General features: G+C 40.5%; 1 protein-coding gene across 2 annotated transcripts in view; it reads right to left on the minus strand.

Annotated features, from left to right (window-relative positions):
- The window catches only part of LOC106601484 (forkhead box protein K2), a 32670-nt gene extending 14968 nt beyond the window's left edge, over window positions 1-17702 (minus strand). The window contains exons 1-3 of one of the 2 annotated variants that reach the window (XM_014193707.2): window positions 17194-17702; window positions 9604-9792; window positions 3260-3410 (exon numbers count right to left, since the gene is read on the minus strand). In XM_014193707.2, the coding sequence (XP_014049182.1) occupies window positions 3260-3410; window positions 9604-9792; window positions 17194-17486 (633 nt within the window). In that variant the 5' untranslated portion in view covers window positions 17487-17702. Of the gene's footprint in view, window positions 1-3259; window positions 3411-9603; window positions 9793-12416; window positions 12500-17193 lie in introns of those variants that run through there. The other variant, XM_014193708.2, reaches the window with a different exon arrangement.
- Between the last annotated feature and the right edge of the window lie 407 nt (window positions 17703-18109).

The following is an 18109-nucleotide window of genomic DNA, read 5'->3' on the forward strand; positions in this document are numbered from 1 at the left end:
ATTCAATCCACATAGTGCATTTAATGACAAATGTGTTATCAAAACCGTGATTATTTTTTAATAATAATAGAACCAAAACGACCCCAAAAAGCACTTATCACTCAGCACTAGGGTTGCAAAGGGTCGGAAACTTCCCGGAAATGTTCCATGGTAAATTAAGCCCGGGAATTTTGGGAATTTTGCTTAAATTCATTTTTTTTTAAAAAAAGGTTAGCTTATAACAGTGAACCTTTTTTGATGGATACACAAGGCAATTCTAGGTCTTGTGGCATATTTTGGTTAAACTATCCCCAATTCAATGGAGTTGCAACCCTCTGCATGGACAGTGCATTCTTCCATCACATGTACAGCTGATTCTCAAGATCTTGCACACTAATGAGATGCTATTGAACCCACTACTACACTGTCTGAGCCAGGGGTTACATGCTTTCTGGTAAGTTTTGATTACAATACTGGGTGGGGTGAATATATTTTATGAGACATTTTTTGTTACCTAATAAATAGTAGCCTACAGCATGGTGTTTAAATCATTTCTAACTTGTTAACAATTTCTGCTAGTTAGTTTTTGCTACCATGTGGGATTTAGCTTGCTTGAGCCTGCTGAGGAGTGTTAATTCACCTGTTTCCATATACGTTTAATTTGAAAACATTTATCTTACAAATTAGTTGTTAAATCTAACTGCTTAAATATTTACCTGTACATGGAATTGTATTTGTTTTTTACTCATTTTTCCCTAATCTTTACAGGAAAATGCCACGGGCACTATCTGATGTGTGGAGACATTTCACTGCAGCTAATGCAGAAGGAAAAGCTGTGTACATTTGCAAATACTGTGCCAAATCGTATGTGAAGGATGCACCAAAGATGCAGAATCATCTGGCCAAGTGCATAAAGTTTCCTCAGCGATCACAAGCTACCTCGACAAAAGTCCCTCTACTTCTATTCGAGGTGAAAATGATGAATCAGACACCTTAACACAATTCCTCCTGGAGTCAAGAAGTTTTTTTTGACTCAATGGAAGAACATAGTCAGAGAAATTATGATTAATGTCTTGCTCGAGCTGTGTATGCAACTGCTGCTCACAGGCAATGTGTATTGGAAGAGATTTCTGAATGTTTTTCGCCCAGCATACACCCCTCCAACCAAACATGCTTTATCTACTCATTTGCTGGATGCAGAGATCAGAGTTCAAGTGAAGGTCAAGCAAATCATAGAGAAAGCAGACTATTGCAATCATCTCTGATAGGTGGTCGAATGTTCCTGGGCAAGGAATAATTAACTACATCTCCATCCCTCAACCAGTATCCTACAAGAACACAGACACAAGGGACAACAGACACACCGGTCTCCACATTGCAGATGAGCTGAAGGCAGTCATCAATGACCTTGGACCACAGAAGGTATTTGCACTGGTGACAGACAATGCTGCGAACATGAAGGCTGCTTGGTCTAAAGTGGAGAGTCCTACCCTCACATCACACCCATTGGCTGTGCTGCTCATGCATTGAATCTGCTCATCAAGGACATCATGTCACTGAAAACAATGGATACACACAAGAGAGCCAAGGAAATGGTTAGGTATGTGAAGGGTCATCAAGTTATAGAAGCAATCTACCTCACCAAGTAAAATGAGAAGAATAAGAGCACCAAATTGAAGCTGCCCAGCAACACCCGTTGGGTGGTGTTGTCATCATGTTTGACAGTCTCTTGGAGGGGAAGGAGTCTCTCCAAGAAATGGCCATATCACAGTCTGCCGATATGGACAGCCCCATCAAAAGGATCCTCCTGGGTGATGTATTTTGGGAGAGAGTGGTAAGCAGCCTGAAACTCCTGAAACCTAAAATAGTAGCCATTACACGGATTGAGGGAGACAACGGCATCCTGTCTGATGTTCAGACTCTGCTTGCAGATGGAAGAGAAGAAATCTGTACTGCCCTGCCCACTTCACTGTTGCTCCAAGCAAAGGAAACTGCAGATCTGAAATACATCAAAAAGCGTGAAGACTTCTGCCTGAAGCCCATACACACCGCAGCACACGTTGGACCCCAAGTACGCTGGCAAGAGCGTCGTGTCGGGTGCAGAGATCAACAAGGCCTATGGTGTCATCACTACCGTGTCTCGCCACCTTGGCCTTGATGAGGGAAAGGTTCTTTGCAGTCTGGCGAAGTAAACTTCCAAGCAAGGGCTTTGGCATAAAGATGCAATATGGCAGTCGTGCCAACATATCTCATCAGCCACCTGGTGGAAGGGACTTTGTAGATATGAGGCTCTTTCCCCTGTTGCCTCCATCATCCTCCAAATCCCACCAACATCAGCCATCTCAGATCACAACTGGTCCTTGTTTGGGAACACACGCACACACACCAAAGCACACGACAGGCTGATCAGTACAAGGGTTGAAAAATTGGTGACCATCGGGGCAAATTTGAGGCTTTTTGAGCCTGACAACAAGTCATCCTCAACAAGGTTGGAAAGTGACAGTGAAGATGAGCCCTCAGAGTCTGATGTTCAAGAGGTGGACATTGAGGAGGTCCAGGAAGAAGACAGAAGCCCGAGAGGAAGACAACCAAAGCTTTAGTTTCTAGACTAATTTTACAGATGTATGTTGAAAACGTTTTTTTGGGAGATGCGATTGATCATTGGGAATCATTCAATATTCCCTTTCTTTTGTTGTTCAATGAAATAATCCCATGTGAAGAGTCAACTCATTTAATTAAAGTTAAATTCGTATTTTTTTTTCTCTATTGGAAGGTTTTAACCATTTGCAATTATGTCTACTTATGATAAGGTAAAATGTGTGTTTCTGTCTCCATATGATATGGTAAATATATCCAATGCAAAAATACCATTTAAATAGTATTAATTTACATACATTTCTGTTAATTCCCATATATTCCCGTTACTTCCCACAGAAAGTTTCCACCTCTGAATATTCCCCAAAATGTACAACCCTACTCAGAACTAAAACAAAGTAAATGTAAACAAACACTATACACCCTCATAACATTAAAACTATATTGATATCATGGTTGGTCAATTCTTGCATCCATAGCTCTGTCTATGAATTTGAGAGTGGTTACATTTCTCCAGCCCCATCCCTCAGCTTTTTACCAAAACAGTGGTGGGGATAACACTTTATGGCTCCAACCGCTGATTGCCACTAAATTAAAAAGGCCAGTTTCACAGACACAGATTAATATAAGCCTAGCCTTAGACTAAAAGCATGTCCAATGGAGATTCTCTGTATGTGGTGCTCACCTTGGGGCTGTCCCCTCCTGAGGCCTCCTTGTCGTTCTCTGACTGGGAGTTGTCGTTTATGAGCTGTAGCTCTGCAGAGCTGACGATGCGACCCATCCTGTAGCCGGACAAGCCTGCTCCTCTGGGACTGGAGGGGCACGAGTTGGCAGCACTGTGGGGAAGAAGAGGACCAGACCATTAGTCAGTCACCAAGTCTCTGTCAGCATGATGACCAACACAGTACATATCAAATTATCTGACTAAGAATAATGCAATATTTTAGGCTACAAACAAAACTGCCTAATTAATCCACTGATGACCTCAGTTCCTTTTTTAGAAATCAAGCAATGGTTATAATTAGCCAAGCTAGTCTGATGAATTGGGGGCCCCAGTAAAATAAATATATTGGCTCAGTTTATCTGTACCCTTTACCGCAGTAGCCTGCAGTCAGACTGGTACACACCACCTATGCAAATAGCCTCACATTATCTAACCCATATTGAAAGGAGAGCAAAATCGTTTCATGAGGCATTAAGTTGAGAGTTAAAACAGCAGAAAACGCTTAACGATTTGTCATTAGCTGAAGCAAACATGATTAATCTGGAGATAAACACTGATGATTGGCTAGAATCAAATGAAAACATCAATATTATTTTTTCCATTCTTCAATGTTTCTGGAGCAGTTCCACTAGAGGCGGACCGATTAATCGTAATGGTAGATTAATTAGGTCCGATTTCAAGTGTTCATAACAAAGTCGGTAATTGGCATTTTTGGACGCCGATTATATTGCAATTCACGAGGAGACTGCGTGGCAGGCTGACCACCTGTTATGTGAGTGCAGGCAGCAAGGAGCCATGGTAAGTTGCTAGCTACCATTAAACTTATCTTATAAAAAACAATCAATCTTAACATAATCACTAGAATACTACACATGGTTGATGATATTACTAGTTTAACTAGCGTGTCCTGCGTTGCATATAATCAATGCGGTGCCTGAAATTGTGTCACTTCTCTTGCGTTCAGTGTAAGCAGAGTCAGGGTATATGCAGCAGTTTGGGCTGCCTGGCTTGTTGCGAACTGTGTCAAGACCATTTCTTCCTAACAAAGACCGTAATTCATTTGCCATAATTTTACATAATTATGACATACCATTGAAGGTTGTGCAATGTAACAGCAATATTTAGACTTAGGGTTGCCACCCGTTCGATAAAATACAGAACGGTTCCGTATTTCACTGAAAGAATAAACGGTTTTGAAATGATAGTTAACGGAATTTGACCATATTAATGACCTAAGGCTCATATTTCTGTGTGTTTATTATATTATAATTAAGTCTATGATTTGATAGAGCAGTCTGAGCGGTGGTAGGCAGCAGCAGGCTTGTTAGCATTCAATCAAACCGCACTTTTCTCCGTTTGCCAGCACTATTTAGCAATGCTTGAAGCACAGCGCTGTTTATGACTTCAAGCCTATCAACTCCTGAGATTAGGCTGGCAATACTATAGTGCCTATAAGAACATCCAATAGTCAAAGGTATATGAAATACAAATGGTATAGAGAGAAGTAGTCCTATAATAACTCCAACCTAAAACTTCTTAACTGGGAATATTGAAGACTCATGTTAAAAGGAACCACCAGCTTCCATATGTTCTGGAACTTAAATGTTAGCTTTTTTACATGGCACATATTGCACTTTTACGTTCTTCTCCAACACTTTGTTTTTGTATTATTTAAACCAAATTGAACATGTTTCATTATTTGTTTGAGACTAAATTGATTTTATTTGTGTGTTATATTAAGTTAAAATATAGTGTTCATTCAGTATTGTTGTAATTGTCATTATCACACACGTGGTGTGTGTATACACACACACACACACACACACACACACACACACACAGGTATCGGCGTTGAAATATCAAATCGGTCGACCTCTAATTAGCACTGCTACAACTTTAATTTCACATACCATAGGGGTAGTTACATTTCAACACAGCAGAAGCTATTAGGGATGTGAGAAATTGGGGGGGGGGGGTTCATGTTTAAACGTCCATTTTTATCATCAGTTTTCCGTTAAAACGGTGTGCCCCTTTCAGATGGTGAAGCATTGCACCTGTACTACCATTACTGTACTTCAATTCCACCTCGCAAAATGTGCATTTCCTTCTCATTAACTCTCAAAGTATTGCCATACAGGGCTTCACTGCTGTCGCTTGCCTTTCTCTGCCATTTTACCAACTGTTAACGATGACGACGTAGTGGTGGACAGTTGACGCCAAAATAATTGACTCCGACTTGCACATCAACTCCCCATTTCTGGAGAGTTAAGATTCAATTCCACTAGGAATTTTGGAATGGAGGAGCCTGATTACAACAGAGCACAGTTAACAATATTTGAGATATTAAAGCTAGAATCCTTCAAATGTTGCAGGCGCTCCTAAATAAAATGTCCAGATCGCACAGAAAACTATTTAGGCGCATATGCGAGTAAAATGGTCACACTGTAGAGCCCTGGATTAGTTACCATACTTCAGAGAATACAAACACTTGCATCTTTCATAGCGAGCTAGCGAGGGACGGAGAGAGGGGCACAGTATAGGCAGGTCGGCCATCAGGCAGAAAGAGGACAAAAACAGCTGAGAAGTTGAGCCTAGCACTTCAACACTCTTAGATGTTGCGGATATTTACCCACTATGCAGTTTACTTTCTGCAGTTGAGTCATATCGCGGAGTCAACCTTTACACAACTTTCCGCAGGCCTATATAGCCTATCGTCTAGTTTGGCAATAACACAAAATGTGTTGTGTGATAACTGCAATGTGAATTTAAAAATGTTTCCTAACGTTAAGGATCCCAATTACATTTAAACGTTCACACCCCAATAACTAATCAACAACCTATTTTTCCTGTCTAAAACTACTACGATAATGAAATGCACTGTAAAAAACTAACAAATTCATTTTCATTTTAGTCTACGAAAATGTGAAAAGAGGAGAATTCCACATCCATTAGTCTCACATTTCATTTCACATGAAGCTCCTTTTCAACTGTTTTGTCCAATCCTAAGCATGCATGCGTGCAGAATATTTCATCCAATCCTCTCATTACATATTTGAGCTGCACGGTCTGATTGAGTTGATCTGCCAGGCTCTCCCACACAGTTCCCAGGTGTTCACTTCAGTCACTCGTTCAATCTTTTAAACTGTAAACTGTAAACTGTAAACTGTAAACTTTAAACTGTAAGTCGCTCTGGATAAGAGCGTCTGCTAAATGACTAAAATGTAAAAAAAAAAAAAGTAAAAAAAATGATGCGAAGCCAGGACAGTAGGCTTGGGCGGTATACTGATTTTCATGTGGTCATACAGTCCTTCTCTCGTTCCAGGATTTACGGTATTACGAGCATAGCACACAAGAGGGCACTACAAAACACAAGAAAAGTCAACTAGGCTTCTTACCAGAATGCTAACAAAATTAGCAAACTAATTGCGAAATGCCAACGAGCAAAACAAACTAATTACAAAGAGCTCATAAAGTTAAACAAAAGTAGCTACTAGCTACTGAATGTCATTTTCGATCTTTATGGACATTTAGAAGCGAAAGTTAACGAGAGAAATTGTGCAAATGAACAAAGTTGGGATACATGCTCTTCCGAAGGAAGAGAAGCATGTGTACATGGACCAGATGGGAGAACAATGGGAGAAAAAAAACACTAGCAGAAAGCACAGGGGGAAAATGGCAGCTGTACAGAACTCATCTAGCGCTCTGACTTCTGGCAGAAAGCCATTAGAAGATATCTGATGGCTTCAACACCTCATGTGCACCGCACAACAGAGACTCGCCAATCGATATAGAATGCTGTGGACTCACCAGATGGATTTCTCCAATTGTGCTGTTTATAAACAAATACATGACTGGCTCAACTGTTCTGGGGAACTACGGTAAGCTTTATCACGTAAAATAATGTGACAGGTTAAATGAAGAATGCAATATGCTTTATCTCCTAATGTATTGCACAAGTTGACTGCAGGTATTAACTTCTTGGGGCTATGTGGGACGCTAGCGTGCCACCCGTGGTGCACTCCATCAACAGCAGGTGCATTTCAAGAGCGGCAAATTTGAAACCAAATAAATGTCAAAATTCAAATTTTTCAAACATACAACTATCTTACACCCTTTGAAAGATAAACATCTCCTTAATCTAACCACGTTGTCCGATTTCAAAAAGGTTTTACGGCGAAAGCATAAAGTTAGATTATGTTAGGAGAGTACATTGACAATAGCTGTGTGTAATGTTTTGTCAATTCAAAGACGGCGTCACCAAAACCATAAAACCAGCTAAAATGATGCACTAACCTTTTACAATCTCCATCAGATGACACTCCTAGGACATTATGTTAGACAATGCATGCATTTTTAGTTCTATCAAGTTCATATTTATATCCAAAAACAGCGTTTTACTATGGCATTGATGTTGAGGAAATCGTTTCCCTCCAATAACCGGCAGTCAAGTCAGCACCACAAATTAAATAATTAAAATTAGAAAACATTGGTAAAATATTATATTGTCATTTGAAGAATTATAGATTTACATCTCTTGAACGCAATCAACTTGCCAGATTTAAAAATAACCTTACTGGGAAATCACACTTTGCAATAATCTGAGCACTGCGCCCAGAAAAATATGCTTTGCTATACAGACAAACGGCCATGTTGGAGAGATCTAAAATCGAAAATACTATGTAAATAATCCATTATCTTTGATTCTCTTCATCAGATGTCACTTCCAGGAATCCCAGGTCCATAACGAATGTAGTTTTGTTCAAAAAAGCTCATCATTTATATCCAAAAAGCTCCGTGTGGTTAGCACATGATCTAAGCCAGCCGGACTTCTCGTCATGAACGAGGGGAAAAAAATATATTTACGTTCGTTCAAACATGTCAAACGTTGTATAGCATAAATCATTAGTGCCTTTTTTAACCAGAACATGAATAATATTCAAGGTGGACGAATGCATTCTCTTTTATAACGTATTGGAACGAGGGTACCCAACATGAACTCGCGCGCCAGAGTCTAATCGGCCATCACCGTTCCATGGCTCTTGTTCGGTCAGATCTCACAGTAAAAGACTCAAAACACTTTGTAAAGGCTGGTGACATCTAGTGGAAGCAATAGGAAGTGCCAAAACATTAATCAACCCCTGTGTGTTTCAATGGCATAGGCTTAAAGGTAATTCAACACATGTTCTGGTTAAAAAAGGCACTAATGATTTATGCTATACAACGTTTGACATGTTTGAACGAACGTAAATATTTTTTTCCCCCTCGTTCATGACAAGAAGTCCGGCTGGCATAGATCATGTGCTAACAACACGGAGCTTTTTGGAAATAAATTATGAGCTTTCTCGAACAAAACTACATTTGTTATGGACCTGGGATTCCTGGAAGTGACATCTGATGAAGAGAATCAAAGGTAATGGATTATTTACATAGTATTTTCGATCTCTCCAACATGGCGGTTAGTCTGTATCGCAAAGCGTATTTTTCTGGGCACAGTGCTCAGATTATTGCAAAGTCTGATTTCCCAGTAAGGTTATTTTTAAATCTGGCAATCCGGTTGCGTTCAAGAGATGTAAATCTATAATTCTTTGAATGACAATATAATATTTTACCAATGTTTTCGAATAGTAATTATTTAATTTGTCGTGCTGATTGACTGGCGGTTATTGGAGGGAAACGATTTCCTCAACATCAACGCCATAGTAAAACGCTGTTTTTGGATATAAATATGAACTTGATAGAACAAAAAATGCATGTATTGTCTAACATAATGTCCTAGGAGTGTCATCTGATGGAGATTGTCAAAGGTTAGTGCATAATTTTAGATGGTTTTCTGCTTTTGGTGACGCCCGTCTTTGAATTGACAAAACATTACACACAGCTATTGTCAATGTACTCTCCTAACATAATCTAACTTTATGCTTTCGCCGTAAAGCCTTTTTGAAATCGGACAACGTGGTTAGATTAAGGAGATGTTTATCTTTCAAAGGGTGTAAGATAGTTGTATGTTTGAGAAATTTGAATTATGACATTTAATTGTTTTCAAATTTGGCGCTCTTGATATTTCACTTGTTGTTGATAGGGTGTACCAGGGGTGGGACGCTTGCGTCCCACATAGCCCATAGAGGTTAACAAGTACACAATAAATCTGTGGACAGATTGTGTAGGTTAGGAGGTGACTTAAGCTGCAAGCTGTGCCTGGTTCACATCTTCCCCTAGAGTTCAATAAACTAAGCATTAGCCGCCAGGCCAGTATGATAATAAGTTATCTCAAGGTTAACTGAGGCCCAGGCCTACTGTTACTGTACCTGATGGTGCCGGTGGGCGAGGGCAGGGGGCTCATGAGGTGGGCGATGTTGTCTGGAATGTTTATGGTGAGCGGAGAGATGTGGACTGGTTTTACTGGAGACTCAGGCGCCTCACACTTCTCCCTCTTCCCACTGGATAGGGCTGTGAATGTGATCTTGATGTTTGTGCTGGGAAACCTGAAAGTGCACCTGCAGAGAAAAAGAGAAAACCACAATGTAATGCAACCTTCCAGTCTATGTGGCCTCTGAGCATCTACACTACACGTTAATGTTTTTAAATGTATGTAAAATGTATTTTGTATGTAATGTCTTTTTCGTTATACACTACATTATATGGACACCTGCTCATCGAACATCATATTCCAAAATCATGGACATCAATATGGAGTTGGTTCCCCTTTTGCTGTGACATAACAGCCTCCACTCTTCTGGGAAGGCTTTCCACTAGATGTTGGAACATTACTGCAGGGACTTGCTTCTATTGAGCCTCAAAAGCATTACTGAGGTCGGGCACTGATGTTGGGCGATTGGGCCTGGCTCGCAGTCGGCATTCCAATTCATCCCAAAGGTGTTTGATGGGGTTGAGGTCAGGGTTCTGTAAAGGCCAGTCAAGTTCTTCCACATCGATCAACAAATAATTTCTATATGGACCTCGCATTGTGCATGGGAGCATTGTCATGCTGAAACAGGAAAGGGCCTTCCCCAAACTGTTGCCACAAAGATGGAAGCACAGAAGTATTGAATGTCATTGTATGCTGTAACGTTAAGATCTCCCTTCACTGGAACTAAGGGGCCTTGCCCGAACCATGAAAAACAGCCCCAGACCATTATTCCTCCACCAAAGTTTACAGTTGGCACTATGCATTGGGGCAGGTAGTGTTCTCCTGGCATCAACCAAAACCCAGATTTGTCCGTCGGACTGCCAGATGGTGAAGTGTGATTCATCACTCCAGAGAATGAGTTTCCACTGCTCCAGAGCACAATGGCGGCAAGCTTCACACCACTCCAGCCGACACTTGGCATTGCGCATGGTGATCTTAGGCTTGTGTAAGTCTGCTCGGTCATGGAAACCCATCTTGTGCTGACGTTGCTTCCAGAGGCTCAGGCTAAATATAGGCTGTGGTAGCCTAATCAAACACACATTCTCATTGTGGGGTAAACAACAAGCAGTGTGCATGACTAGAATGGAGATGTCCATGTACACCAAGGTTCAATCAGTGCAGGATCAGGCTCCATCACCACAGCCCAGAGAGAGTTGGAGGCCCAGATTGTTATGCCAGCCCTGCTTCCTTTTGGTCCGGATGCCAGGTGCTGCTGCACTTGTTGCCAAGCCCCAACAGAGCTGGCATAGAGCACATTCAGAGAGAACAGTGTCCCTGACACCCAAGTCTCAAATTAGCATTGCTACTCAGAGGGTGAAAAACTGCTGGGAGCCAGCCTGGTGAAGCCAGACACTTCAATTATGCATATACACTCCAACACCCTTTCAGGACCAATGTAATACCCCTGTCAACAAAGAGCATGGGAAACTGAATTATTTGATGAAATAGGGGGATGTTGATGACCTCATTATGCAGATAACCCATAGCTAGTGTCTAGTGGGAAAAAATGCTTTTTCTAAACGAGTTACCAGCATGGTACAGAGATGCAAACTGGAGAGGGCCCAAAAAGACGACACTTTTTTTGCACTGAAACATGCAAAACATCCCTGCTAGGGGGAAATGCAGGTTTTAACTAATTAAACAAAGAATATGATCTACATGATCAGTCTGTGTAAAATAAAGTGGTTAATGTGAACCTAACTCACAGCTAAAAAATGTAAAGAAAGCAATCCAATGTTATTTGTTGCCTAGACTTTACTGCAAATGACACTCAAGTTGAGAACAAAAACAATACACTAATATTGCAGTTATCCATGACAGCCTTTATAATAGAATGCTTGTGACCACACAGACAAATATTGCACATGGGAAAAAAACATTTTAAAGTAGAAATAGAATGAAACAAAAAGGCATTCTATTTTTGCTCTATTATAGTGGTCACTATAGACATTGATCAAGTGCACAAGGCTACATGTGTGCAAAACTAACGTTCACCAAGTTAAATTATAATCCCCCTCGCACGTGTTACTGTCAAATTCAACACAACAAAAACAATATCTTTGGGCTGCACTGAACATTATTACATTGTACACTGCCTGTGGACATCTGTTCTACAATGTGCCAGCAAAAGTGAGAAAGAGGGAAAGTGTGTGGTGTTCCTTTCACCTCTATAGAGGCATCCAGTTTAAGCCAGGCCCAGCTACACACCCTGAATGTACTTGTTTAACAAGCAACGCCTCATTTTCACCTAATTCTCTCATTCTGAAAATTAACCACATACTGTAGAGGGAAAACATGAGTTAACAGATAGTGGTTAGTTCTTTAGCTAGTTCTTTAGCTAGTTAACATTTCACAGATTGCCAGGGTCCAGTAAGCAACTAACGCTTTATAACTTGAGGAACGGCAAGGAGTCGTACACCAGTTAATATTATAAAGAGTTGGTTAGGTTACTAACGTTAGCTCATTTGATGTTGTAACGTTAGCTGTCTACTTTATTAGCAAGCTAATTTTCACACCATAAACTAAATTATTTGATCAGATAAGTTGGCTAATGTTGCTCAACATTTCTCTGGCTAGCTAACTGAGAATTCGATCCAGCTAGCAAGATACTTAACAATGCTAATACCTGTTCCACCACACTTTCTCCCTCACCACAAACTTTCTAAATGCCATTCGTTTTTCGGTTATAGCTCATGAAGTACCCTTCATCACCTTCTCACCCCGGTCTCCATGGTCAGGCTTCTCATCTAACGTTACCTCTTCATTATCGTTCAGGAACGCGCTGCTGTAACTGGCAAGCTGCCTTTCCAGAGCGCTCGCTGACGCTGGAACTAGTAAATTGGTTCTCTTTCTTCAGTCGCGTGCTGCGCTGCATTCTGTTGTTATGTAAACGATTGGCTGAGGCTTGGATACAGACAGTATTGCTCCAAACTTGCGTCACTTGTTCCCTTACAGCCAGTAGTGATCCAACCCCCCCTTCCCACAAACTTTTATCATTGGATCTATACGAATCACTTAAGTCACCTAATTTGGATTCAAAACGGCAAATTTCGCCAAAATGTGACTAGTTTGCATCCCTGATGGTAGAGGCAGGTAGCAATATTCAATAGGCCTAATGATGCCTTTGGATCGCTCAAACTGAAAAAGCACAAGAAAGAGGATTGACACCCACCTCCTTTTTGTTCTGAAATCATTTCTGTTAGAAACAGATAAGATCAGCATTTCTGCAACATTGAGCTAATCGATTGAACCCAACTGGACATTTTAATTTATAGGATTTATATAATATTCAATAAATATAGCACCTAAGATTTGAAGCAAACTTTTTTCTAACAATGAGTTAGACATGAGGAATCCAAAGAAATGGTGTAAAGCCACCAAGGACCCCCCTCCCCCTTTTTTTTCGCGAAAAAAAGCACAATCGTTGCAACAACGCACCTAACCATCAATGCCTTTCTTAAAATCAATACACAAATATATTTTTTTAAACCTGCATATATTGTTAAAAGAAATGCATGTTTTGCAGGAAATATTAACTAGGGAAATTGTGTCACTTTTCTTGCGTTCAGTGCAAGCGAGTCAGGGTATATGCAGCAGTTTGGGCCGGCTGGCTCGTTGCGAACTGTTGAAAGTCCATTTATTCCTAACAAAGACAGTAATTGTACATAATTATGACATAACATTGAAGGTTGTGCAACGTAACAGTAATATTTAGACTATGGGTTGCCACCCGTTCGATAAAATAAGGAACGGTTCCGTATTTCACTGAAAGAATAAATGTTCTGTTTTTGAAATGACAGTTTCCGGATTTGACCACATTAATGACCTAAGGCTTGTATTTCTGTGTGTTTATTATAATTAAGTATATGATTTGATAGAGCAGTCTGACTGAGCGGTGGTAGGCAGCAGCAGGCACGTAAGCATTAATTCAAACAGCAGCTCTTAGCAATGCTTGAAGCACAGCGCTGTTTATGACTTCAAGCCTATCAACTCCTGAGATTAGGCTGGCAATACTAAACTGCCTTTAAGAACATCCAATAGTCAAAGGTAGATTAAATAGTCCTATAATAACTCCAACCTAAAACTTCTTAACTGGGAATATTGAAGACTCGTTTAAGAGGAACTACCAGCTTTCATATGTTCTGGAACTTAAACGTTAGCTTTTTTACATGGCACATATTGCACTTTTACTTTCTACTCAAACACGGTTTTTGCATTATTTAAACCAAATTGAACATGTTTCATTATTTGTTTGAGACTAAATAGATTATATTTATGTATTATATTAAGTAAAAATAAGTGTTCATTGTTCATTCAGCATTGTTGTAATTGTCACACACACAAAAATCGGCATCGGCTTTTGTTGGTCCTCCAATAATTGTTATCGGCGCTGAAAAACCATAATCGGTCAACCTCTAGTTCAGAGAAATGAGTCACTGAAGTTGTTGGGTTTATGTGCCATCTTACATGGTTCTGACCACTGATGGTGTTGTTCCTGCTATGGAGGGGGGGAAAAATAATCACCTAATAGCAAGAACAGCACCATCAACATTGTGCTCAGCAGCACACTCACATGGCAACCATCAGGGTGTCTTTGATACAGGAATGCTGAGCTCTGAGACATCACATTCCTCACAGAGTGCTGTGTGTGACCAAAGGCAACACGCATTGCTTTTGTGTGTGTGTGTTGGGGTCTCACTGATCCTCTGTCAGTCAGGCACAGACGCATACAAACAACAAACAGAATTCCTTTTGCCACCGGATCTCTACTACCTGAGGTAAATAATTCCACTAGACCACAAAACCCACCCCCTTACCAGACAATTAATGTTATTATATAGTCTACTTTCTGCTTCAATCAATTCATACTTAAATGTTTTCAACAACAAAAGAAGCTTGGTTAAGAGGATAAGCTTGCATGGAAATCCCAAGTCATTTAGCAAAGAGCTGAGTTTTCCCACAGCATCAATGCATTTTAACATTCAGGCTCCTTTGCCAATTTCCCTCCTTGCTCAATGAGACCAAACATTTTGTAAAAGCAAATGCACAGTTGCTATGTTATGCCAGGAGGTAGAACACAATGGACCCTCAAAAGATCCAAAAGTATTCAAACTCAGGGCAGCAGAGACAAGAGGTCTTCTCTATTTTTTTCCCACGATAATCATCATCCCGGCAGATTATCCTAAAAACACACAACATCCCAATGAGACAAAACAATGAGCATCAAAGTAATATATCTGCTTTAGACATTCAGTTAGGATGTAAACAGTCATGGCAAGACTATGCTATGGAGTAATTATGTAGGCGTGGGAGAGCAACAACATGGAGGGCTGGGCAGCAGTGACTGCTTCATTCTGGCAATTTATGTCATTCTGTTGGAATCCAGGGGACATAAAGAACCCCAGTCCAGAGCTCTTCAAGCCAAGACTGTCTGTCCACTTCCCTGATCATTCTTTGCCTTAGGTAGGGTGGGCTACTATAGTCATTATACCCATAAAGCCCAATTCCAAAATAAGGATATCACAAGGTTTTCTTGAAGCTGTAGATGTGAGCGTATAAAACACACCCATGATTTAAAGCTCTTTAGTCACGTCAACTTGATCGATAAGAGAATTTGAGCCCACTGTGTTTCTTAGTTAGGAATCAACATCTCTTCAGTCTAAAGTGCTGTGATACAGTGTATGACTGGGTAAGAAGACTGGGTGGTCAGTTAAAGAGGCAATGAGCAGTTGCTACATCCATTTTTGGATGTATAAATTAATTACATGTACCCCACTGATTCTTGAATAATATAACCTGTCTCAAGTCGTACCCAATCACAACCCAAAATATAAACATGTTTTACTCCAATGTTTGTCAAAGTAAATGCAAACAAACACTATATAGGGTGCATTCGTAAATTCACTCTGGCTTTCTACACCGATTTCAGAGCACTCTGGTCTGAGTGTACCAGAGTGCAGAATAACTGATGAATTTACAAACTGCAACACCAGTTGAATATGACCTGTGTCAGTAAACGTTGGCAAAAAAATATTTAAATTGTTGCCAGCAGCACAGTTACAGTCACCAACACTCTAGATAACACAAACAGCCTAACCAGCTCTGCCAGGGCAATAAAAATGGTCAGAGTGATGTGTTCTCTCATTTGTGTCTGGAAGTAGCAAGCAAGTTAGCCAACATTAGCCAGTTAGCTTGGGTGATTGACTGATGTTGTGAGGTCAGAACGCTTGGATCAACCCTACTCCTCGGGCAGAACATCCAGTGTGCGATGACAACGCTCCAGAGTGAATATACGAACACACCCATAGCCTCAAAACATGTTTAAAACTATCATTTTGGATGGTCAGTCCTTGCATCCATAGCTCTATAAATGAATTTGAGAGTGGTTACATTTCTCCAGCCCCATCCCTTAGCTTTTTACCGAAACAGGGTTGGGGAGGCCGCTTTGTTATTGTTTCTACTGCTGCTTTAAGAATGCAGCTTTGTCACTGTATGTCACTGAGGCAACTGACCAAGGAACAAGCCGCAGCAGCCCACTAAATTGTGTTGTGAATTATGCATCAAATATCAACATTCAAAAGTGGATTATGGCACAATAGTGACTTTTCCTAATTAAATACAGGGTTGTCTTCAGATTTAATGGTTGAGTTGGATTGGAGTGTATATTACAAGTTTCTTTAGAATAAAATGGGGCAAATCTGACAAAACAAACTATGCATACCGGGAATTTGGCATAGAATCTCATTTTAGTATTATGGAATTCAAATCGGTCTAAGAGAATAGAGTAATGTTACCGTGATGGCAAGAGGAAAATAATGGTCAGTGAATATTTTGTGACTATTTCTTATGTATTGTAACATTAGCATTGGCCTCTGTGACCTGCCATTATAAATTTGTGAATGGAGTTAACTGAACCAAAACATCCATCTTCCGAGTTGTGCAAAGCTGACCCGTAATGACCCGTATCAGAAATGTTCAATTGATTGATGGCCTAGTGATGCACATCACACATGTTATAAAGATACAGGCCTAGAAGCAACGTAACCATCCACAAACTTAAATATAAACAAAACATCGATCATATCCATCTGACTAACAAAACACTTGCACAGAACTATATGACATTGTTTACCTGTATGACCAAGTACACAGCTAGCTAGTTACAATAATAACCCTCTATGTGATAGCAAATCAACTGAAAGCTGGCCGAGAGACAGTGTGCTATATAATCAAGTTCGAATATCGCTAGCTACATATGGCTGTCTTAATTCAGAAGACATTTTATAACAATGGGAGGGCAGTTCATAACATGTAGCTACTAGTATCTGACAAACACTGTCTAGCTGACGTTAATTAGCTAGCAAAGATGAACCTACATGGCAAACACTACCCCTTAGTCTTGCTGCAACAGCACGTGCTTTGTGGTAATTCAAAACAAAGATAAGATAGCTAACTAGTTATTATAAACACAGATACATGTTGGACTTACATTCGTGGTAGTTGTAGAGGAGGGGCACCCCGCCTGAGGAACACTCCATCCACGAACACCCCATTTTTGCCGAGGCATCGCAAGTAGAAGTCTCCACCACCAGTGCTATCGTCACTAACAGTGAATATTTCGAGATGTCTTCGCGAAATAAAACTGGAATGACCCATGCTCACATCCACGGAGCCCTGAGACGAGTTCCTCCCGATAGTCACCGAGCGCTTTTTCATCAAGTATTCGAATTCACGGCCCTCAAGCCGGGCAACCGGCCCAGACGACCCGCTTAACACCGCCATTTTACAGGATAAAGGGTATATTTGACAAATGCTTATTTAAAAAAAACACCGATAAGGAGATGCCCGTGTAGGTATTTTAAATGCCGTCGCAAATTGTCGAATAAAAAAAAAGAAAAAAAGAAGGGGGCATCAAATTTAACACAAAAATTTAAGGGAACGTGCCAGACCAGGGACAGCGGCTCCAACCCAGCGCCGCGACACAGAGAGAAAGGGTAGGAGAATGCTCCAACCAAACAACACAACATGTGGATATACCACGATTGACAATCCAATAACCCAATAAAAAATGAACAGGCACTTGACGCTACAAAGAGAAGACCAATCAGACACAAGAAACAGCTGATGATTGACTCAAGGTTGGTTGAACTGTAGCGTACGCGCATTGTGCTGTCAATAATTGCCACATACAGAAAGTCAAAATTGGCTATATCTTAAAAATTCATGAAAACGAAAATGTGATTTTTGGTCTTAATTTAAGGTTACGGTTAGGCATACGGTTAACAGTGCGGTTAGGTTTAAATCACACTTAAAAAAGATACATTGTAGAAATAGGCGGGGCTTATGACTTTGTGGCTGTGGTATGTAGTGACGACCGGTATTATGCGTGGCGAGATGTAAGTCCC

Source organism: Salmo salar, chromosome ssa03 (assembly GCF_905237065.1).
Source record: "Salmo salar chromosome ssa03, Ssal_v3.1, whole genome shotgun sequence".
Classification (NCBI taxonomy): Eukaryota; Metazoa; Chordata; class Actinopteri; order Salmoniformes; family Salmonidae; genus Salmo; species Salmo salar.